The sequence below is a fragment of the Phocoena sinus genome, chromosome 18 (genome assembly GCF_008692025.1).
Source record: "Phocoena sinus isolate mPhoSin1 chromosome 18, mPhoSin1.pri, whole genome shotgun sequence".
In the NCBI taxonomy this organism is placed as follows: domain Eukaryota; kingdom Metazoa; phylum Chordata; class Mammalia; order Artiodactyla; family Phocoenidae; genus Phocoena; species Phocoena sinus.
Window position 1 is genome coordinate 65,549,912 of NC_045780.1, and position 17,676 is coordinate 65,567,587.

General features: G+C 43.4%; 2 protein-coding genes across 12 annotated transcripts in view; one reads left to right on the forward strand and one right to left on the reverse strand.

The window, feature by feature from the left end:
- DZIP1 (DAZ interacting zinc finger protein 1) overlaps positions 1-2,946 on the reverse strand; it is a 54,726-nt gene extending 51,780 nt beyond the window's left edge. For 2 of the 11 annotated variants that reach the window (XM_032611146.1, XM_032611140.1), the window contains exons 1-4: positions 2,616-2,847; positions 1,542-1,639; positions 970-1,183; positions 46-277 (exon numbers count right to left, since the gene is read on the reverse strand). In XM_032611146.1, the coding sequence (XP_032467037.1) occupies positions 46-48 (3 nt within the window). In that variant the 5' untranslated portion in view covers positions 49-277; positions 970-1,183; positions 1,542-1,639; positions 2,616-2,847. Of the gene's footprint in view, positions 1-45; positions 278-969; positions 1,184-1,541; positions 1,640-2,374; positions 2,393-2,605 lie in introns of those variants that run through there. The other 9 variants (XM_032611149.1, XM_032611148.1, XM_032611143.1 and 6 more) reach the window with 8 other exon arrangements.
- The window catches only part of DNAJC3 (DnaJ heat shock protein family (Hsp40) member C3), a 115,504-nt gene continuing 100,006 nt past the window's right edge, over positions 2,179-17,676 (forward strand). Inside the window, exon 1 of the mRNA XM_032611154.1 lies at positions 2,179-2,456. The gene's annotated coding sequence lies outside the window, so the exon portion shown is untranslated. The remainder of the gene's footprint in view (positions 2,457-17,676) is intronic.

A 17,676-nucleotide genomic window follows, 5' to 3' on the forward strand; every position in this document is an offset into this window, starting at 1 on the left:
AGCCCGGCATCGGCAGGCGGGCATCCCCGGCTTGCCGCCTCTTACCATGCTTGGAAGCAAATCCGCCGCCTCTGCCGGCTTCGGAGGAGGGGGCAGTCCCGTCTACCCGGCCCGGGCCGCCGCCGCCCCACCCCTCGGAGCGGGGAGAAGGCCGGGTCCCGGCGGCGGCGGCGGCCTAAGGCCTGGGCGTCTAGGCCGTTGTTATGGCAGCGCCACGGGCGTGGACCTGGAGCAAAGTGCGAGCCGGCCAGCGCGCGGTCAGCGTGCGCCCAGGGCCCTGCGGGGCCAAAAAAGAACTCGTCGTGAGCCAGCCGAGAACACACCGGTTCACCTCGAGAGGGCACACTTCCTGAGCGCCGGCTCGCGGGGCACCACCTTGCAAGTCTCTAAGGCGCGGGGAGCCACATCCTAGCTGCCAGCCTCTGATCCTCGCCTTAGGTTTTTGAGATTAGAAAGAACCATCCATCCTCCTCTTTCACGCACAACTCAGAAAACGTGAAGCAACAAATCTATGTAAAATTAAATGGGATGGAGGGGGGCCTAGTTGCAAAAGGGCACGAAGACACTTTGGGGTATAATAAAAAAAATGTTCTCTATTTTGATTGTCTTGTTGATTACCCGGGCATATACATTTTTCCAAACTCACTGAATGGTACACTGAAAATTAACGGTGCATTTTGTACATTATACTTCAATAAAGTTGTTTTAAAAATTAAATTTGTAGTGTAGTTAATTATATTTGATGGAAGGCCTCCTAAATTTCTTACATCCAAGATACTTTTTAAAATGGAGTCTTTCTTCCTCTCTGGGTTGGCCACCTAGATATAACATTCGGATAGAATTTCAAACCAAAGAACTTCCCCAAATACGTAATACCTTACTTGTCTTTCCAAAAGGATACTTTTTTTCAAAATGTGAAGATAAAGACAATTATATGGAGGGGGAACTTTACAGGGCCCCGGTATTTACCTTACAAACTTGTGTGGCAGCTGCATTCTGTTTTCTGGAGAGGCTGAACTATTTCTAGCAGCAACTCGTAGACCTCAGGCCTCTCATTCTCGAGGTCTTCTGGGAGCTGCCTGTGGTTACCACAGAGATGTATGAACTGAGGAAAAGCCAGCCATTCCTCAGTCCACCCGGGAGTCCCTGCTTGGACCAACCATCAGGAAAATTTTTGTCTCTCCTAACAGCCAAAGAACAGAAGAAACGAAAATACAGTTCAGAGTAACTGGAAGCAAACTTGTAATGTCAAACATTTCTAGCCCTTTCTAGACACTGAGAACTAGAAATAAGCCCACAGGAAAGCATCCAGAAACTAAGCACACACTTCATTAGACTTCATAGAAGCCGTGCATCCAAGTAATTTTGAACGGGATTTTGAAAGAAAAAGAGCTATTATCGATTAACTACAGCCAGCATGACAGTCTTAAAGATCTAGCTTCAAAGTCTGATTCTTCCATTTACTTACTGCCTGACCTACAAGTTACGGCAGCCCTAGGCTTCAGTTTCCCAGTCTGTTAAATAGACGTCAGGATACAGACCTGGCAGGTCTATGTACCCTGGACTCCATCCACTGGGCTGCAGGATCAGCGGGAACAAGGGCCGTGGTCTCTCTTGCTCACCGTTATATCCCCAGCACCTGGCATAGATCACGCACGGAGAGGCGCGTTAAGAATTTGCCAAAAGGACAAGTGGATAAAGAATGATCCGAATGAGGGGCTTCCCCCGTGGCTCAGTGGTTAAGAATCCACCTGCCAATTCAGGGGACACGGGTTCGAGCCCTGGTCCGGGAAGATCCCACGTGCCCGTGCGCCACAACTACTGAGCCTGTGCTCTAGAGCCCGTGAGCCACAATTACTGGGCCTGCATGCTGCAACTACTGAAGCCTGAGTGCCTAGAGCCCGTGCTCTGCAACAAGAGAAGCCACCGCAATGAGAAGCCCGCGCACCACAAGGAAGACTAGCCCCTTTGGGCCGCAACTAGAGAAAGCCCAGGGGCAGCAACAAAGACCCAGACAAAAATAAATTAATTAAATAAATTAAAAAAAAAAAAAAAGAACGATCCGAATGAATTAGGCGCTTAGGAAACGTCAGCTCCCGGCCCCTGTCCCTCACATTTCCTGTGCCCCCGGGCTCTGGGTCCAAGCCCTTGAAACTCCGCGCGCTCCCACTGCATTCTGGGGAGGAGGCGCGCGGGGCTCGAGGCGCCCATCTCCGTTCGCCGCCACCACTCCGCCCGGCCGCGAGCGCCGCGCCGCTGGCCCTCGCCCCTACGCGAGTCGCAAGATGGCCGGAACAGGAAAGAAGGGGGCACGCTTTCCCCTTCCCTCTGAAGGGCCCCCAGCCGGGCGCAGCGCCTCCCGCCCCGGGCGCACCATGGGGACGACCGCCGAACCCACAAAGACAAAGGCCGGGGAACGCAGGCTCCAGTGGGGTCCCGGCGCCGCCCCTTAGAAGGCAAGCAAACGGGGGAGTGGGGGGCTGCGGCAGCCAAGCCAGCGGGGTCTGCAGCGCCTCGGCTCGCAGCGGGAAAAGAGGAAGGAGGGCCCGGCTTCGCGGGTACCCAGAGGCCCCGGCCTCCCCTGGGCGCCTGGCGCATCCCTGACCTCGACTCACCCCAGCTGCCCGCTTCTGGGTGGGCGCCGGGCGCTACAGGCGGACAGGGGCGAAGCTGCGGACGCAGGCTCTAAGGGCGCTGCTAGCGCGGGCGGGCCCGTGGAGGCCGAGGAGCAGCCGGGAGGGAAGCGGCGGGCCAGCTCCTTCTTCCAGGACGCAGAGTGAGGCCTGTCTGTCCTGGGCAAGTTGTGGCGAGGCTAACCGCCTGGCGCCTCTCTAGGCCCTCCCAGATTCCCGGCCACGGGCGCCTCGGGATCCCCCACCCCCCCTCCCGCCCCCTCCCATCTGCGATCTCCGTCCGGCCTCTTCTCTCTGCCTCCCGGCTCCTCCGGCAGCTGGGCGGGACTGTGCGCGTCTAGACCGCCGCGCGAAAATGCGCTCCGCCAATCCCGCTGTTGGTGCAGACACGTGGTGCCTGGGCGCGCTCTGTTGCTGGCGTGGGATGCTAGCCCCAGGAAGACTTTTCAAAGAGAAACCAGATTTACGCCTACCCTGCGGTTAGCCTAACGCCCAGCTAGCTAATTTCCCATAGAGGCAGGGGCTTTTTGTGAATTCCTTCTAAGAAGAGATGCATTTTAATCACAGAAGTCTGCAGATGCAAGAGACCTTATAGGGCTATCTCATGCAGCCTTGCACTTGAGTGACGGGGAAAACAGGATTAAAGACCATTTGCCGAAGCACACAAGGATTTAAATCCATCTAGATTGCGTGTCTCTTTTGGTTATGCCCATTTTAGGACGAAAGGCGTGGATCTCTGTTGGCAGAAAGTTTGTCGCTGGGGGAGAGGGGACGTCCGGGGTCAAGAGTAAGGTAACTGTTTTTTAACCTAAAACTCGAACACACGGTCTAACAATGGGGCAAAATTCCATATAATGCGTAATCCAGAAAGTATGCACATATTTTAACAACCATGAGGTTGACCCAGATTGAGAAATTTGAGTGCATCTTTTGCAAAATCTTACTGTCTGTTGTAGCAAAATAGTTCTTCACTTAGAAAGGAGTAACTTCATAATTTTTGTTGGATGACAACGTGTTACTGTAAAATGCCTTTACTTGTGTTTCTCTTTGACTGAATTAACTTTATCGGCTACTTTATTTAGCACAAGGCATCAAAAATAGTAATAGCTCAAAAAGTATTTATGTTGAATTCCTTTCTTGTTTTAGTTTTTAATTAAAATCATAAGACCTAGGACAACCTTAACAGGTTTTTTAAAATGTGTCCAATTTCAATTTAATGCTTAAATTGGAAAGATCCAGGATCCCATAAAAATGCTCTAAAGTAGTATGGGTAAAGATTTCTAGATAGAAATTTCAGGCAGTGTGAGGGAGATGTGGCCACTGCTTTGCAAAATCTATATACTCTGTAGCCCTTTGTGGTGTGTGTGTGCATGCCTTAGAGGATAATTGCTTAATTAACATTATTTGATAATACACCATTTGTGTTACCAGTATGCCACATATGCAGAATTGGAAGAAATAAGATGAACCAGTTGACCTTGGCATTGGCATAGCAGCAATCATACATTCTTTTTTTTTTTTAATTTTATTTATTTTTGGCTGTGTTGGGTCTTCATTGCGGCGCACGGGCTTTCTCTAGTTGCGGTGAGCGGGGGCTACTCTGTTGCAGTGCGTGGGCTTCTCATTGTCGAGGCTTCTCTTGTTGTGGAGCACGGGCTCTAGGCACTCGGGCTTCAGTAGCTGTGGCATGTGGGCTCAGTAGTTGTGGCTTGCGGGCTCTAGAGCTCAGGCTCCGTAGTTGTGGAGCACAAGCTTAGTTGCTCCGCGGCATGTGGGATCTTCCCGGACCAGGGCTCGAACCTGTGTCCCTTTCATTGGTAGGCTGATTCTTAACCACTGGGCCACCAGGGAAGCCCAATCATACATTCTTGATCCTTTCAAACCTCTTATACCAGTTATCACAGCTGAGCAGGGTGTTGCTGTGGTAATTAAATAATTAAAAAATTTAAAGTTATTTAGGTATCTGTCTCCTGCATCAGGCTATGAGAACCTGATGTGTTCTAGCACACTGAGCACATAGTAAGTGCTCAAATAAGTATGTGGTTTTGAAGACAGAAATGATCCTAAAAAAGGAAAATAGAAATATTGGTTACTATTGATCATTTTGTATAGTTAGTAAATTAAAGTGTTATATCTGAATTTATTTCACATTTTTGTTTTCATTTCTCCTGTTTGAAAACAGCAAGTGTGACAAAATGAAAATTACACTGAGGCAGGCAGTTGGGGATGGTGGCTAGCATGGTATCTATTTATTATTAAACATTACCAGGTCTTATAGGAGTAAAACAAAGATTAGATATTCAAAGTGGACTTTGAATCAAAGTAATTAAAAGGTATCAAATCAGACAATACATGTTGTTTCTGCCCTTCGTTTTTGATCACCTGGCTAATGTCTTTTAGTTATAATTATAATATCATATATAGTATACAGAAAAGTGTGTAAGATATATATGTACAGTTTAAAGAATAATCAAGTGAACGTTTGTATACCCACCCCCCAGTTTAAACCATTCCTAGCATTTTGGAAACTCCTCTTTGTACCTCCCCAATCATATCCCTTTCCATCCTCCTACTTAACAGTTGTCCTAACTTTTGGGTTAAATCATTCCCTTTTTTGTACAGTTTACACATTATATTGTTTACATATTATATAGACAGTATATTATTTACTTTTGAAAAATTGAGTAGCAAGCACAACTTGTGTAAAGATGAGTCAGATGAGTGTTGGGGTCCATACTACCTTTTAAGGCAAGAGGGCTTCCACCCTGGCCTGGCCCTTTAGAAAAGCCCAAGAAGCTAATGGACCTGGTCCTCCCATAGCCTGTGCTCTCCCATGCTAGACCATACTTCGTAGAACCTTGGAACTTCCCGCACAAACCGTCCACGCCAACTTTCAGAGCCTGTATGGGCTGCTTCTCCAAGTCTGTCTTCTCAAAGACGGACCGTATTGCTTATGGTTAGCCACATGGGGTGGCCGCAGTCAGCAGACTATTTAGAAGTACTAAATAGCGCAGGTATATGGATTGGCAAATATAACCCTTAGGCACACAAGGCCTCTCTCTGGTCGGGATGGTGCCAGGATACAAAAGAGAAGAGTTGCTGCCTGGGAGCTTGGCTGAGTGCAAGAATTCTAAATTCAAACCTGGCTTCTCAGCCTCAGCTTCCTTTGAGTAACTTAAAATAGGATGCTGCTGGCAGGCGGTTGTCAATGTATATTGCAAACTCTAGGGCAACCATTAAAAAATTAAAAAGAGGAGTATGATTAATATGTTAAGAGAGGAGATAAATGGAATGTTATAAACTGCTCCATTAAAACCAGAAAAGGCAGGAAAAGAGGGTGAAAAGAAAAGAAAAGAAAGAAAGGAAGGAAGAAAGAATGAATAGAAAACAGTTACAAACATGGAAGCCATTAGCCCAATTATGTCAATAATCATTTTAGATGTGAATGGTCTAAATAAACCAATTAAAAGATTGTCAGAGTGGATTAAAAAAATTAGACCCAACAGTATGTTACGTATAAGAAACTCACTTCAAATATAAAGACTTAGATGGTTTAAAAGGGATAGAAAAAGATACATCACTAATCAAAGGAAATCTGGAGCAGCTGTATTAGTTTCAGACAAAGCAGACCTCAGAACAAGGAAAATGATTAGGAACTAAGAGGAATACTGTATAATGTTGAAGGGGTCAGTGTTCCAAGAAGACGTAATCCTTAACATATATGTACTCATGGAAAGAGAAATAGACAAATCCTCAATTATACTTGGACACTTCAACATCCCTCTTTAACAATTAATAGATCAGTTAGGACAAAATTGACCCAAGTACTCCTATCAATCAACCTGATCTAATTGGCAATTATAGAATACTCCATCCAACAACAGGAGAATATATGTTCTTCTCAAATTTGCATGGAACGTTCAGAAAGATAGACTACATTCTGTGCCATCAAACATATCTTAACAAATGTAAAAGAATAGAAATCATACAACATATGTTCTCAGACCACAGTAAAATTAAACTAGAAATCAGTAGCAGAAAGATAGCTGGAAAATCCCCAAATATTTGGAGATTAACCAACACGCTTCTCTCAAGAGACATTTTAAAATATTTGGAACTAAATAATAATACAACTTATTAAAATTTGTGGGATGCAGTGAAAATGGGGCTTAGAGGGAAATTTGCTCATTAGAAGTGAGTCCCTAAGTTTGACCGACACCCAAGGGGTGGGGAATCAGGTTTGCCTTTTGAAGGCAGGATGCATCAAAGATTTTGAGGAGGTATTTTGAAACTACACCGCAACCAGTACCAGAACCTCCCTTTCTTTGATTGTTCTGTGGTGGCTTAAGTAGAGAAAATGACTTGATGACAGTTTCAATTTACAATTCAATTGAACCATTTACCTGTTGCCTTGAACTGACTAGGGTCCGGAAGATGGGTTCAAAACCAAAAACCAAAACCCAAACCTAACTCTCATGGAAGGTGGCTCCGTCCTGGTGTTTGTAGTAGGATGGGAGGGGCCCTACAAACCAGATGAGAACTTGTGGTTTGATGAAATGCCGCACTTTGAAGCCCCTGATTAATTTATGGGGGAGAGTCAGACTGTTTTTATCAGAATCTGATTGATATGACCATGGTAGGATTACCAAGCTGGCTTTACCTCTGGTAGTTAACAGCCTCGACATGGGCCCAAGCATCTTGGGCTCCTCCCATGCCCCCTGAGATCTGGGAGTCCATTTCAATGGCAGCTCTTGCACCCAGCGTTCCAAGCCTAGAGAGGGCTTTTTGTAAAGAGCAGTCACTTCCCTTAGGAGATGGATACAGAATTTTAGTTCACTGCGCTTTCAAGCCCTCTTCCTTTAATGTGTCTTCCTGCTCTGCAGAAGCGAGGAAGCTAACAACCGTGCCAACCAGACTTCTTTCCAGCTCATATTCTGAAAGCAATTGGTTTCTGCCAATTAGACACACTTTAAAAAAATAATAAATTTATTTACTTATTTTTGGCTGCGCTGGGTCTTTGTTGCTGCGCGCGGGCTTTCTCTAGTTCTGGCGAGCAGGGGCTACTCTTCGTTGGGGTGCGCAGGCTTCTCAATGCGGTGGCTTCTCTTTGTTGCGGAGCACGGGCTCTAGGCGTATGGGCTTCAGTAGTTGTGGCACGCGGGCTCAGTAGTTGTGGCTCACGGGCTCTGTAGTTGTGGCTCACGGGCTCTAGAGCGCAGGCTCAGTAGTTGCTCCGCGGCATGTGGGATCTTCCCGGACCAGAGCTCAAACCTGTGTCCCCTGCATTGGCAGGCGGATTCCTAACCACTGCACCACCAGGGAAGTCCAAGACACACTCTTGAATGATTTGAACGACAGAAAAGAGACAGAAGAGATTTTCCTGCTGTAATTTTTGCCGGCAAGCAAGATCATGAGCATCAGAGTGTCAATGGGTAAAGGCAGCAGGTGAATTCCATGTCTCATCACTTTCAACGTGTCAAGTGGCTGTTGAAACAGCAGTGACTGCACTGCCTTTTTTATCAGAGGATCAAACTCCTGAGCTTCACAGCCACAGTGGTGCCACTCCCCACCCCACACTGCTCTAGCCCTTTGCATGATTTTGCAAGTATCTGATTGGGTGCAAATACCTTGCAGCTTTAACTACCTAGAGAGGCTTCGACTTCCTACAGTAAAACCATTACTGATACCCTTTTTATTATTAAAATAAACATTTATATCAAAGATGTGGTGAGGAGGTGCTTGGACTAGATGAGCATAAACTATCCAATCCTTTATTCCCTTTTCCTGGAAGGCTTTCAATTCCTTCCTCTACTTGTTAAGGGATTTCTGACTTTGAGAATGTAATGGATTGTGGGACAAAGTTCAGTGAACATTTACGTTGACGTCTTTCCCCCAACTTGTCATACACTGCATACACAACCTCTGGGAAGGGTCCATATCTACCTATACATTCATCCTGATCCAAAATAGGGACCGTGCTCCTTGATCTAGAAACCTCAAAATCTATTCCCACAGGACTTCCCTGGTGGCGCAGTGGTTAAGAATCCGCCTGCAAATGCAGGGGACACGGGTTCGAGCCCTGGTCTAGGAAGATCCCACATGTCGCGGAGCAGCTAAGCCCGTGTGCCACAACTACTGAGCCTGTGCTCTAGAGCCTGTGAGCCACAACTGCTGAGCCCATGTGCCACAACTACTGAAGCCTGCGCTCCTAGAGCCTGTGCTCCACAACAAGAGAAGCCACTGCAGTGAGAAGCCCGCGCACCGCAACAAAGACCCAACACAGACAAAAATAAATAAATAAAATAAACAAATTTATTAAAAAAAATCTATTCCTACACATATTCTCTCAATTTGGGGCAGATATACATTAGCAAATTCCTACAATGTCTAGGTTTCTAACTGTTCCGTACCGATGTTCGGGATTGTCTCACCCATGCTCCCCACCCCCCAGGCCATGCTAGTTGCCATTCTAGTTGCCATAGCAATAGTGTGGCTTGGCTCCTGAGAGGGGACTAATAAGTTCTCACCTACAAAGGTGGGAAAGTTTCCTTGGCCAAAGAAAGCAGAGTGAGGAGTTATTTCAGGCTGGTTTGAGGACTTCAAATCCTCCACCCCAGTTGCTCTCAAACTTTCATCAGAGTCTGCTGGAAGATAGAACACAGACAGCTGTGCCCACTCCTAGAGTTTCTGATTTAGTAGGTCTGGGCTGAAGCTAGAAAATTTGCATCTCTAACAAGTTCCCAGTTGATGCCGCTAGTCTGGGAACCCCACTTTGAGAACCCCTGCATTCAGTCTTACATATCCTCTTACATGTTACCCTTTCCATTTGTCAGGATCCACTGTCTTCTGATCAGTTCTCCAACCTTCACAGGAAAAGACTTAGGACAACCGTGAACCCAACTCACAAAATCCGTTTCTGGGTTTGGTTTTGTGTGTCCACAGTCTTACAGCTTTAGATAAAAATTGATTCTTTTCATCAAAGTCACAGAACGAACTGGAATATTGCCAAGGTGAAGTTTTGAGATTTGATCTTTTTCTCTTGTTTTAAGTTATACATAAGATGAAAAAAGTTCAGTATGCCTAGTTGTCCAGCATTCTTCATCCCTCTAGATTCATTAGTGGCAACCACTACTTAGCCTCAATCTTAGTGGACAAACTGTTCCAGTGAATGTTAATGGGAGTCTCAGATTCTTTTACCTCATATTAGCCAAATAAGTAGTTCCAAACATGCCACATTTTCCCAAGAGCGCTTGTTCTCAGGCACCAATTTCCGTATTAAGTTTCTTCGCTTGTCAGCAACAGAAAATGATTCTGTTAACTGAAAGGGATGGGGTTATTGACAGGATATTGGATCGCTCATAATATCAAAGGAGAAAGTGAACAATCAGCCCTCATGAAAGACAGTGACCAGCTGAGCTCCAGGGTTCTATGTAACTCAGCCATGGGGTAACCCCGGACCAGGGTTCTACGTAACTCGGGGCAATCCCACTGCCACAAAGAAAATTCAGCCCCATCTACCTTGAGCCCTTTGAAATTCTGCTCAAGATTCAAATTCCTGTGAGAGAGAAGGTGATGGACCTACTTAGCTTAGGTCATGTTTCTGATGGGTCCCTCTGGTGGAGGTGGCAGCAAAAGGAGCTGTGATGGAGAAACCCATCAGTGGTACAAAACTGCCAGGAGCGGGGAGTGTCAATTCCCAAAAGGAAGCTATTCCGAGAGGAAGAGTGAAAGATACACGTATCTAGTATGAAGAACATCAACTCTCCCCCCTTTATTACCTACTCTCTGATCCGGCCTTTAGGAAGGGCATCTGATGCTTTCTTCAAAATGTTCTCTCTCCCTAACGATTCAAGATTTGAAGATACATACAAGGCAGAACAAAAGACAGCACCTTTAGAGCCCTTTGAATAATCTAGATTTCTCTCTCCCAGGGAGGCACTTTGCCCCTCGTCTGTAGTTTCTCCATCTGGATTCTGGAATCTTAGCTTTCTTCATTCAGATTCTAGGATCCTAACCAGCTCCATAAGACAGGACAGTCATTGTTGCTTAGAACAGGATAGAAAACCAAACACTTTCACAGGAATTTCTCTGTCCGTAAAGGGATACATGCCATTGCTCACTTTTACCTCCTCTCTTTTCCTCCTGCCTTCTAATCTTATCTTCACTTGGAACGGTAAGGGGAAGCAGGATTCAAGAACTGCTTCTGATCCTTAGCCCTGATCCCTTTAAAAGACTCTCCCTTTCTCAGGCGTGCACATCAAATCTTTTTTCCAAATGGGCACGGTGGATCTCAGGAACCAATATACGGTCTAGTAATTCCAGAGTGGCTGGCGAGCAGAAAAGGTATCAGCTGGCTTTCACCAGATTATGCTGAAGAAAGAAACAACCCCAAAATATCATATTCATGATAGAAAGGTCTACGGTTTATGTTTCATGTGAGTTGTATGTTTGTTGTGGTTTTGCTCCGTGTGGCCTCCTTACAGGACCCACATCCCTAGCTGGGACGTGCTTTTCTTTTGCCAGAATAGCCAAGTCATACATTGGCTCTTGAAATCTCTGCCGGGAAGCACATCACTTTTACTCACTTTCAATTAGCCGAAGCAAATCACATTATAAAACCCAATGAGAATAGGGCAGGGAAGTATACTGTACTCAAAGAAGGTCACAAAGTCACAGGGCTACAGACAGGAAGGTAAATCCTTTTATAGGAAAGCAAATAATGGGAACAATAATCCAATTTACTGTAGAACTATAAGGTTAACCAGGGATGGGAAGAGCTACTTGGGACCTACAAAGAAGGATAAAATTTTAAATTTTGCATAGGAGTGGCTTGATACGGCAACTCATCCATCATAGCACTAAGGCAAAGAGAAGGGACACAGTTGTTTGATGGATAACTTCTATCATCCAGACCAATCTATGGCTATACTTTAATTATGCAAGAATGAGATTGCGCAACATTTTCCAGCATGTCTAGGTTGATGTATTTTCTGTCTTTTGGGGGGAAATGTTTGCTTTTCTTCCTAGCTTTCCAAGAAAGAGCCTTTACAACAGATTCAGTATTTTTTAGCTGACCCAACTGGGTAAAAATTTTGCCTACACCCAAGCTGAGATGTATGGTCATATCAGGCTGCCCTTTGAGCTCAATTATAGAGATGACAGTAATAGATCCAATAGACCCTAAGGGGAAGAGGTGATAAAAAACAAAGCAAAACAAATCAGAACACCCTGAAGAAGGCCAAGGATAGCCTGGACGAGATAAGATTACCTGAATTTTTGGTAGGACATGGAACAACCTGTCTGAGAAGGCATTCTGTGTTGCTGTTCTGAAAGGATCTAGTAATTAAGTGTGTCCCAATGTGTTAAAATATCCTTTTAAGTTCATTAAGAAAATGAAAATGTCCCTCTTTTATGGAAGATCAAGTACAAAAAAAAATTGCTGTAAGTGATTTGCGAACCCAAATTGAGCGACGTTCTGCGAAATAGCTGGCCTGTACTCGTAAAAAGTGACAAGGTCAAAAAAGACAAGGAAAGATTGAGGTATTGTTCCAAATTAAGGGAATTTAAAGGATATGACAACTGAATATAATTCATGATCTAGGATTTTCCTTTTCTATTAAGGATATTATTAGGGAAGATGGCAAAATTTTGATAGAATCTGTTACCAAAAGTATTGAATATTGTATCAATATTATTTTCCCAGTTTTTTTTTTTTTTTTTTTTGCGGTACGCGGGCCTCCCACTGTTGTGGCCTCTCCCACTGCGGAGCACAGGCTCCGGATGCGCAGGCTCAGCAGCCATGGCTCACGGGCCCAGCCGCTCCGCGGTATGTGGGATCCTCCTGGACCGCGGCACGAACCCGTGTCCCCTGCATCGGCAGGCGGACTCTCAACCACTGCGCCACCAGGGAAGCCCCCTATTTTCCCAGTTTTGATAGCTGTATTGTGTTATGTAAGAGAATGTTTTCGTTTTTAGGAAATACACACTGAAGTATTTAGGGAAACAGGGCATCATGCCTGCAACTTCCAAATAGATCAGAAGAGAGAGAGACACAGAAAGAGAGAGAATGGGAGAATCATGGAGCAAATGTACAAGTTGGGGACCCTGGGTGAAGCGTCTATGAGGATATTTTGTACTAGCTTTGTAACTTTTTAAAAAATAGAATATAAATTTGTCTTATTTAAAGGAAATCCAGAGAGAGGTAGTGTGGGTCTGTTTTGGTGGGCCCACAAAGTCATCAAGCACCAGTTTCTTCCTGCTCAACTACCTCCTTATTGTGGAAGTTGGGTGCTGCAGTTCCCAGAACCAGGTCTCATCAAATGAATTTAAAATAATTCTAGAGGCTGTGGAGGAAGGGGAAAATATCCTTGTAACATTTAAGTGTTAATGTATGTTAAAATAAAAAGTTAGAAAAAACAAATATGTTTAAAAACATTTCTTTTATATGCAATTTTGATCATTGTACTGGGGCCCTGACAGTGATGAATCCACCCAGATCTGGTAGAGGGTTTGAAATTTAGGATTGTGACAAAGGGCATGGGAAAAGATTTAATTATAAGTGCAGCCCCCATGAGACTATTTTTCTTGGAGGCAAATATAATGATATATGAATCCAGAAAAAAACTTCTTCAGGAACGACTAATAGGAACAATATTCTAGTGTTCTTGCATATCTAAAACTGCTGCTCTGTGGCCTTTATTCTTAAGTAAGTTTTGCTCAATTGTCTTATGGTATTGAACGTTTAGAAATGACTGACCCATTCTAAATGTTTATTAAAATAAGGATTGGCAGAAAAAGACTTGATGTGAAGGACAGGCAAAAATATGCAATTAATATACACATTTCAGAGTTCCCATGGTAGAAAATGAAAATAAGGGAAAAGAACAAATGAATCAGCATATAAGAAAATTTTCCAAGAATAAAGGAGGGGGGCTTCCCTGGTGGCGCAGTGGTTGAGATTCCGCCGGCCAATGCAGGGGACACGGGTTCGTGCCCTGGTACGGGAGGATCCCACATGCCGTGGAGCAGCTGGGCCCGTGAGCCATGGCCACTGAGCCTGCGCATCTGGAGCCTGTGCTCCGCAACGGGAGAGGCCACAGCAGTGAGAGGCCCGCATACTGCAAAAACATAAATAAATAAAAATAAAGGAGGACTTGAAACTGTATATTAAAAGAATGCTCCTGGTATCAGAAAACATTGCACATAGTATACAATGTGTTTGCATTTTAAAAATCATTAAATTGATATGAAAGAATTTTTCACAGCTTTTTTATAATCCACTCTCCTTTTGATGGAGGAGGTATTTTCAATTTGTGGCTATTATAAATAAACTTGCAATTAACGTTATTGTACAAGGCTTTTTGTGGACATATGTTTTCATTTCTCTAAGATCAATACCGAGGAGTAGAATTGCTAGGTCATCGAGTAGATACAGGTTTAGCTTTTTAACACATTACCAGTTTTCAAAGTGGTTGTACCATTTCATAGTCCCACCAGCAATGATGAGAGTTTCAGTTGTTCCAAATGCTTGCAACACTCGGTATTGTCAGTCATTTTTCATTGTAAGCCCTTCTGGTGGGTGTGTAGTGGGATCTCATTATAGTTTTAATCTGCATTTCCCTGATGACCAGTCGTGTTGAGTATCTTTTCTGGTGCTTATTGGCTGTTTGATTCCGTTGTTTTTGATTACAGTTGACCTTTGAACAACGAAGGGAGTTAATCTGAGTACAACTTACAGTTGGCCTTGCATATGCACGGTTCCTCCACTTCTGCAGATTCAACCGACCACGGGTCAAGTAGTACTGTAGTATTTATTATTGAAAAATACCCACGTATATGAGGACCCAGGCAGTTTAAACTCACGTTGTTCAAGGGTCAACTGTACTTAACTTTTAGAATCAGGTGATGTTTTTCTAAAACTGCTTTTGTAGAAAGTTTGTACAGAGGAGGAGATTGGGCTGTGTTCCATATTAGTCATAATTTTTCTTATGATCCAAGTTTTTGTATAAATTAATCTAGCTTTTATTTCTTCTCTGCAAATGGAGACAGGTAGCCACAAAGCTGTTCATCATGTCAAGTTTCTCTCTTCTTCTGCCATGGGGTAAATGGCTTCCTGGAGATGATAATTAATAAATAAGTGAATCATCTTTCAGACCCATACTTTTTGCTTCTTGGAACCAAAGTGTGTCCTAAGTAGATTCTCTCCCTAACTAGTGCATCACATTCTTCTTGTTGCAAATAAGATATTTGGGTTTTTCACTACAAAGCATGCCTCTAACTTTTTGAGACAGGCTGGGATCTGGGACCTGGGAACCTTTACTGGAATGTTTGCACCTGGACAAACGTCTTATCGAGCAACAGAATACAAAGAAACTCTAAGGGACTAAAAATAACTGCATGCATGGTACAGTTGGGGTAAAGTATGAACAGTAAGATACAAAAAGGCCAAAACCCAACGGCCACTTGTGAGGTGCCAGGAGCAAAAGCAGGGTACCACGCATGACCCCTGCATATGGTGCCACCAAGGGGGTGGGCAGACCACCTAAGTCACTCCTCCCTCGACCCAACCCCCTGATCCACCTTCACCCTCACCCTATCTGCCCCTGCTCCACTCCACTTGGGGAGTGGAGCAGGGGCACCTGTTACTTGCTTTCACTCTCTCATGCTGCAGCACAAGTACCAATAAAGCCTTGCCTGAATTCCTAGTCTGGCCTTTTATCAATTTTTATTGATTAAAGAGTCCAAGAACCCAGGTTGGTAACACTTGGAGAAGTATCTTGCTGTCTTTTTTTGAGATGAGCATTAGCGGGCATCCTCTCTCTGATTCCTCTCCTGTGTGGCATCTCTCCCACTTACTTTGGGAACTGGAGTTTCAACAGTCTCCTACATTTTGTTGACATTGTAACTTGCTTTTCTGTTTCTTGTTTGTTGTTGTGGCTTTGGGTGATTTCCAAGAGGGAAAGAAGGAGATACTGATCTGACACTACCATTCTCAAAACAGAAGTTTTGATAAATGCCAATTACCAAGTTAAAGCAGTTTGCTTCCTTTTTTTTTTTTTTTTTTTGCTGAGATTTTTCCTTTCAAACCTGAATGAGTGCTATATTTTATCTAAGAATTGAATCTGTTCAAATGATTTTTCATCCACCTGTTAATTTGATGTATTTCATTACAAGATGTTTCAGTGTTGATCTATCTTTGTACCTCTGGATAACTTCTTCTTGGTTATCTTTTTTTTTAAGTGATGAATTGGATTTGGGAATATTCCAGTTAAGATTGCTTTATCTACCCTCATAATTAACTTCATGGTTTTCTTTTCTCTCCAGGTTTAGCATCAAGCCTTTTAAACTGAGTTGGAGAGATTTTAATTTAAAAATATACTCTGAAATATTTTGTACAAGATAGGGATTACAAATCTGTGAGGGCCAGGTAGCTGTTCTTAGGTTGGGATGCACAATTACTAATTTATTTTCTTTACTAGCTCTTGGCTTATTCAGGCATCCTGTTTTTCTTTTCATCTCTATTTTCAAATTTATTGGCATAAAGACACTCAATGTTTTATTTTACACATTAAAATATCTCTACCATGTTTGTAGTTGTGTGCCCCCTTTTAAATGCTAATATACATCTTTTCTCTTTTTTTAAGCTTGCTCTATTTTTGTCCATTTTTTAATGTCTTTCAATATCTAGCTTTTTGGCTTGGATCCTTCATATTTCTTCACCACTCCTATCACAGAAATTTCTGCTCAGTTTTCATTAGTTCTTTCTTTCTGTTTCTTAATTATTGTTCTGTAGTGTTTCTAGCATCCTGAGCTAAGTACAACTCCTCTTTTTTCCTTTTTTTTTGGTTTTTAATTGAAAGCATTTAAGGCTCTGAATTTCCCTCTAAACATTGGGTTGGCCAAAAAGTTCGTTTGGGTTTTTCCATAACATCTTCTGAAAACCCGAATGAACTTTTTGGCCAGCCCAATATTTGCTTTAGCAGTATTCCACAAATTATGATAATGTAGCATTTTCATTATCATGTAGTTTTTCATAATGATTTTTTTTTTTTACCATGAGTAGTTTACGGATACATTTTTTGTTTCCAGGACTTGGAAAAATCGGTTTATTGTTGACTTTCAATTTAATTGCATTATGGTCAGAGAACTTAAAACGTATAATAATGATTCTTAGGAATTTGTAAAACTTCCTCTGTGGACGAGTATTTGGTAGATTTTTGACAATGTTTCATGAGTCCTCATAAAAAAGTCTCCTATTTACTAGACAGATCATCATCTCTCTCTATATATAGAGCTGTTAAATACAGAGTTAGATAAAGCTTGTTAAATTTTTGCTCAGATTTTCTAAGGGTTTCCAGTCCTTACTAAGGGTTGTGTGTGTACTTGATCTAAGAGTTTCTGATAGTGATATGTTTTTAAATGTCTTCTAATATTAATTCTCTCACTTTGTGTTCTAGAGCTTATTCCATCTATTAGGCTGTGTGTGTGTGTGTGTGTGTGTGTGTGTGTGTGTGTACATATGGTGTATTAAGCTTTTTTAAAATTTTACGGACTACTTTTAATTTCAAAGATTATTTATTGATTATTGTTGTGGGTTAAATAGTGCTCATCACTCCAAAATTCATGTCCACTCAGATCTCACACTGTACCCTATTTGGAAAGAGGGTCTCTGCAGATGTAATTTGTCAAGAAGAAAAGGAGAGGACACACAGAAGAATGCCGTGCAAAGACGGAGGCAGAGAGTAGAATGCTGCAACCACAAGCTAAGGAACGCCAGGGAGTGCTGGGAGCCATCAGAAATGAGGAGAAAGCAATGAAGCATTCTTTTCTAGAGCCTTCAGAGAGAGAGTGTGGCCCTGTCAACACCTTGATTTTGGCCTTCTAGTTTCCAGAGCTATGAGAGAATAAATTTCTGTTGTTTTTAAGTGAAGCCACGGGTGAAATCCATTACACCTGTAACCTGCCTTCGTTGATCAAGGCCATCTTAATTGCTGCTACAAAAACCTTGCATGCTCTCCAAGCAGCACGTAGCCTAAACAAGGTG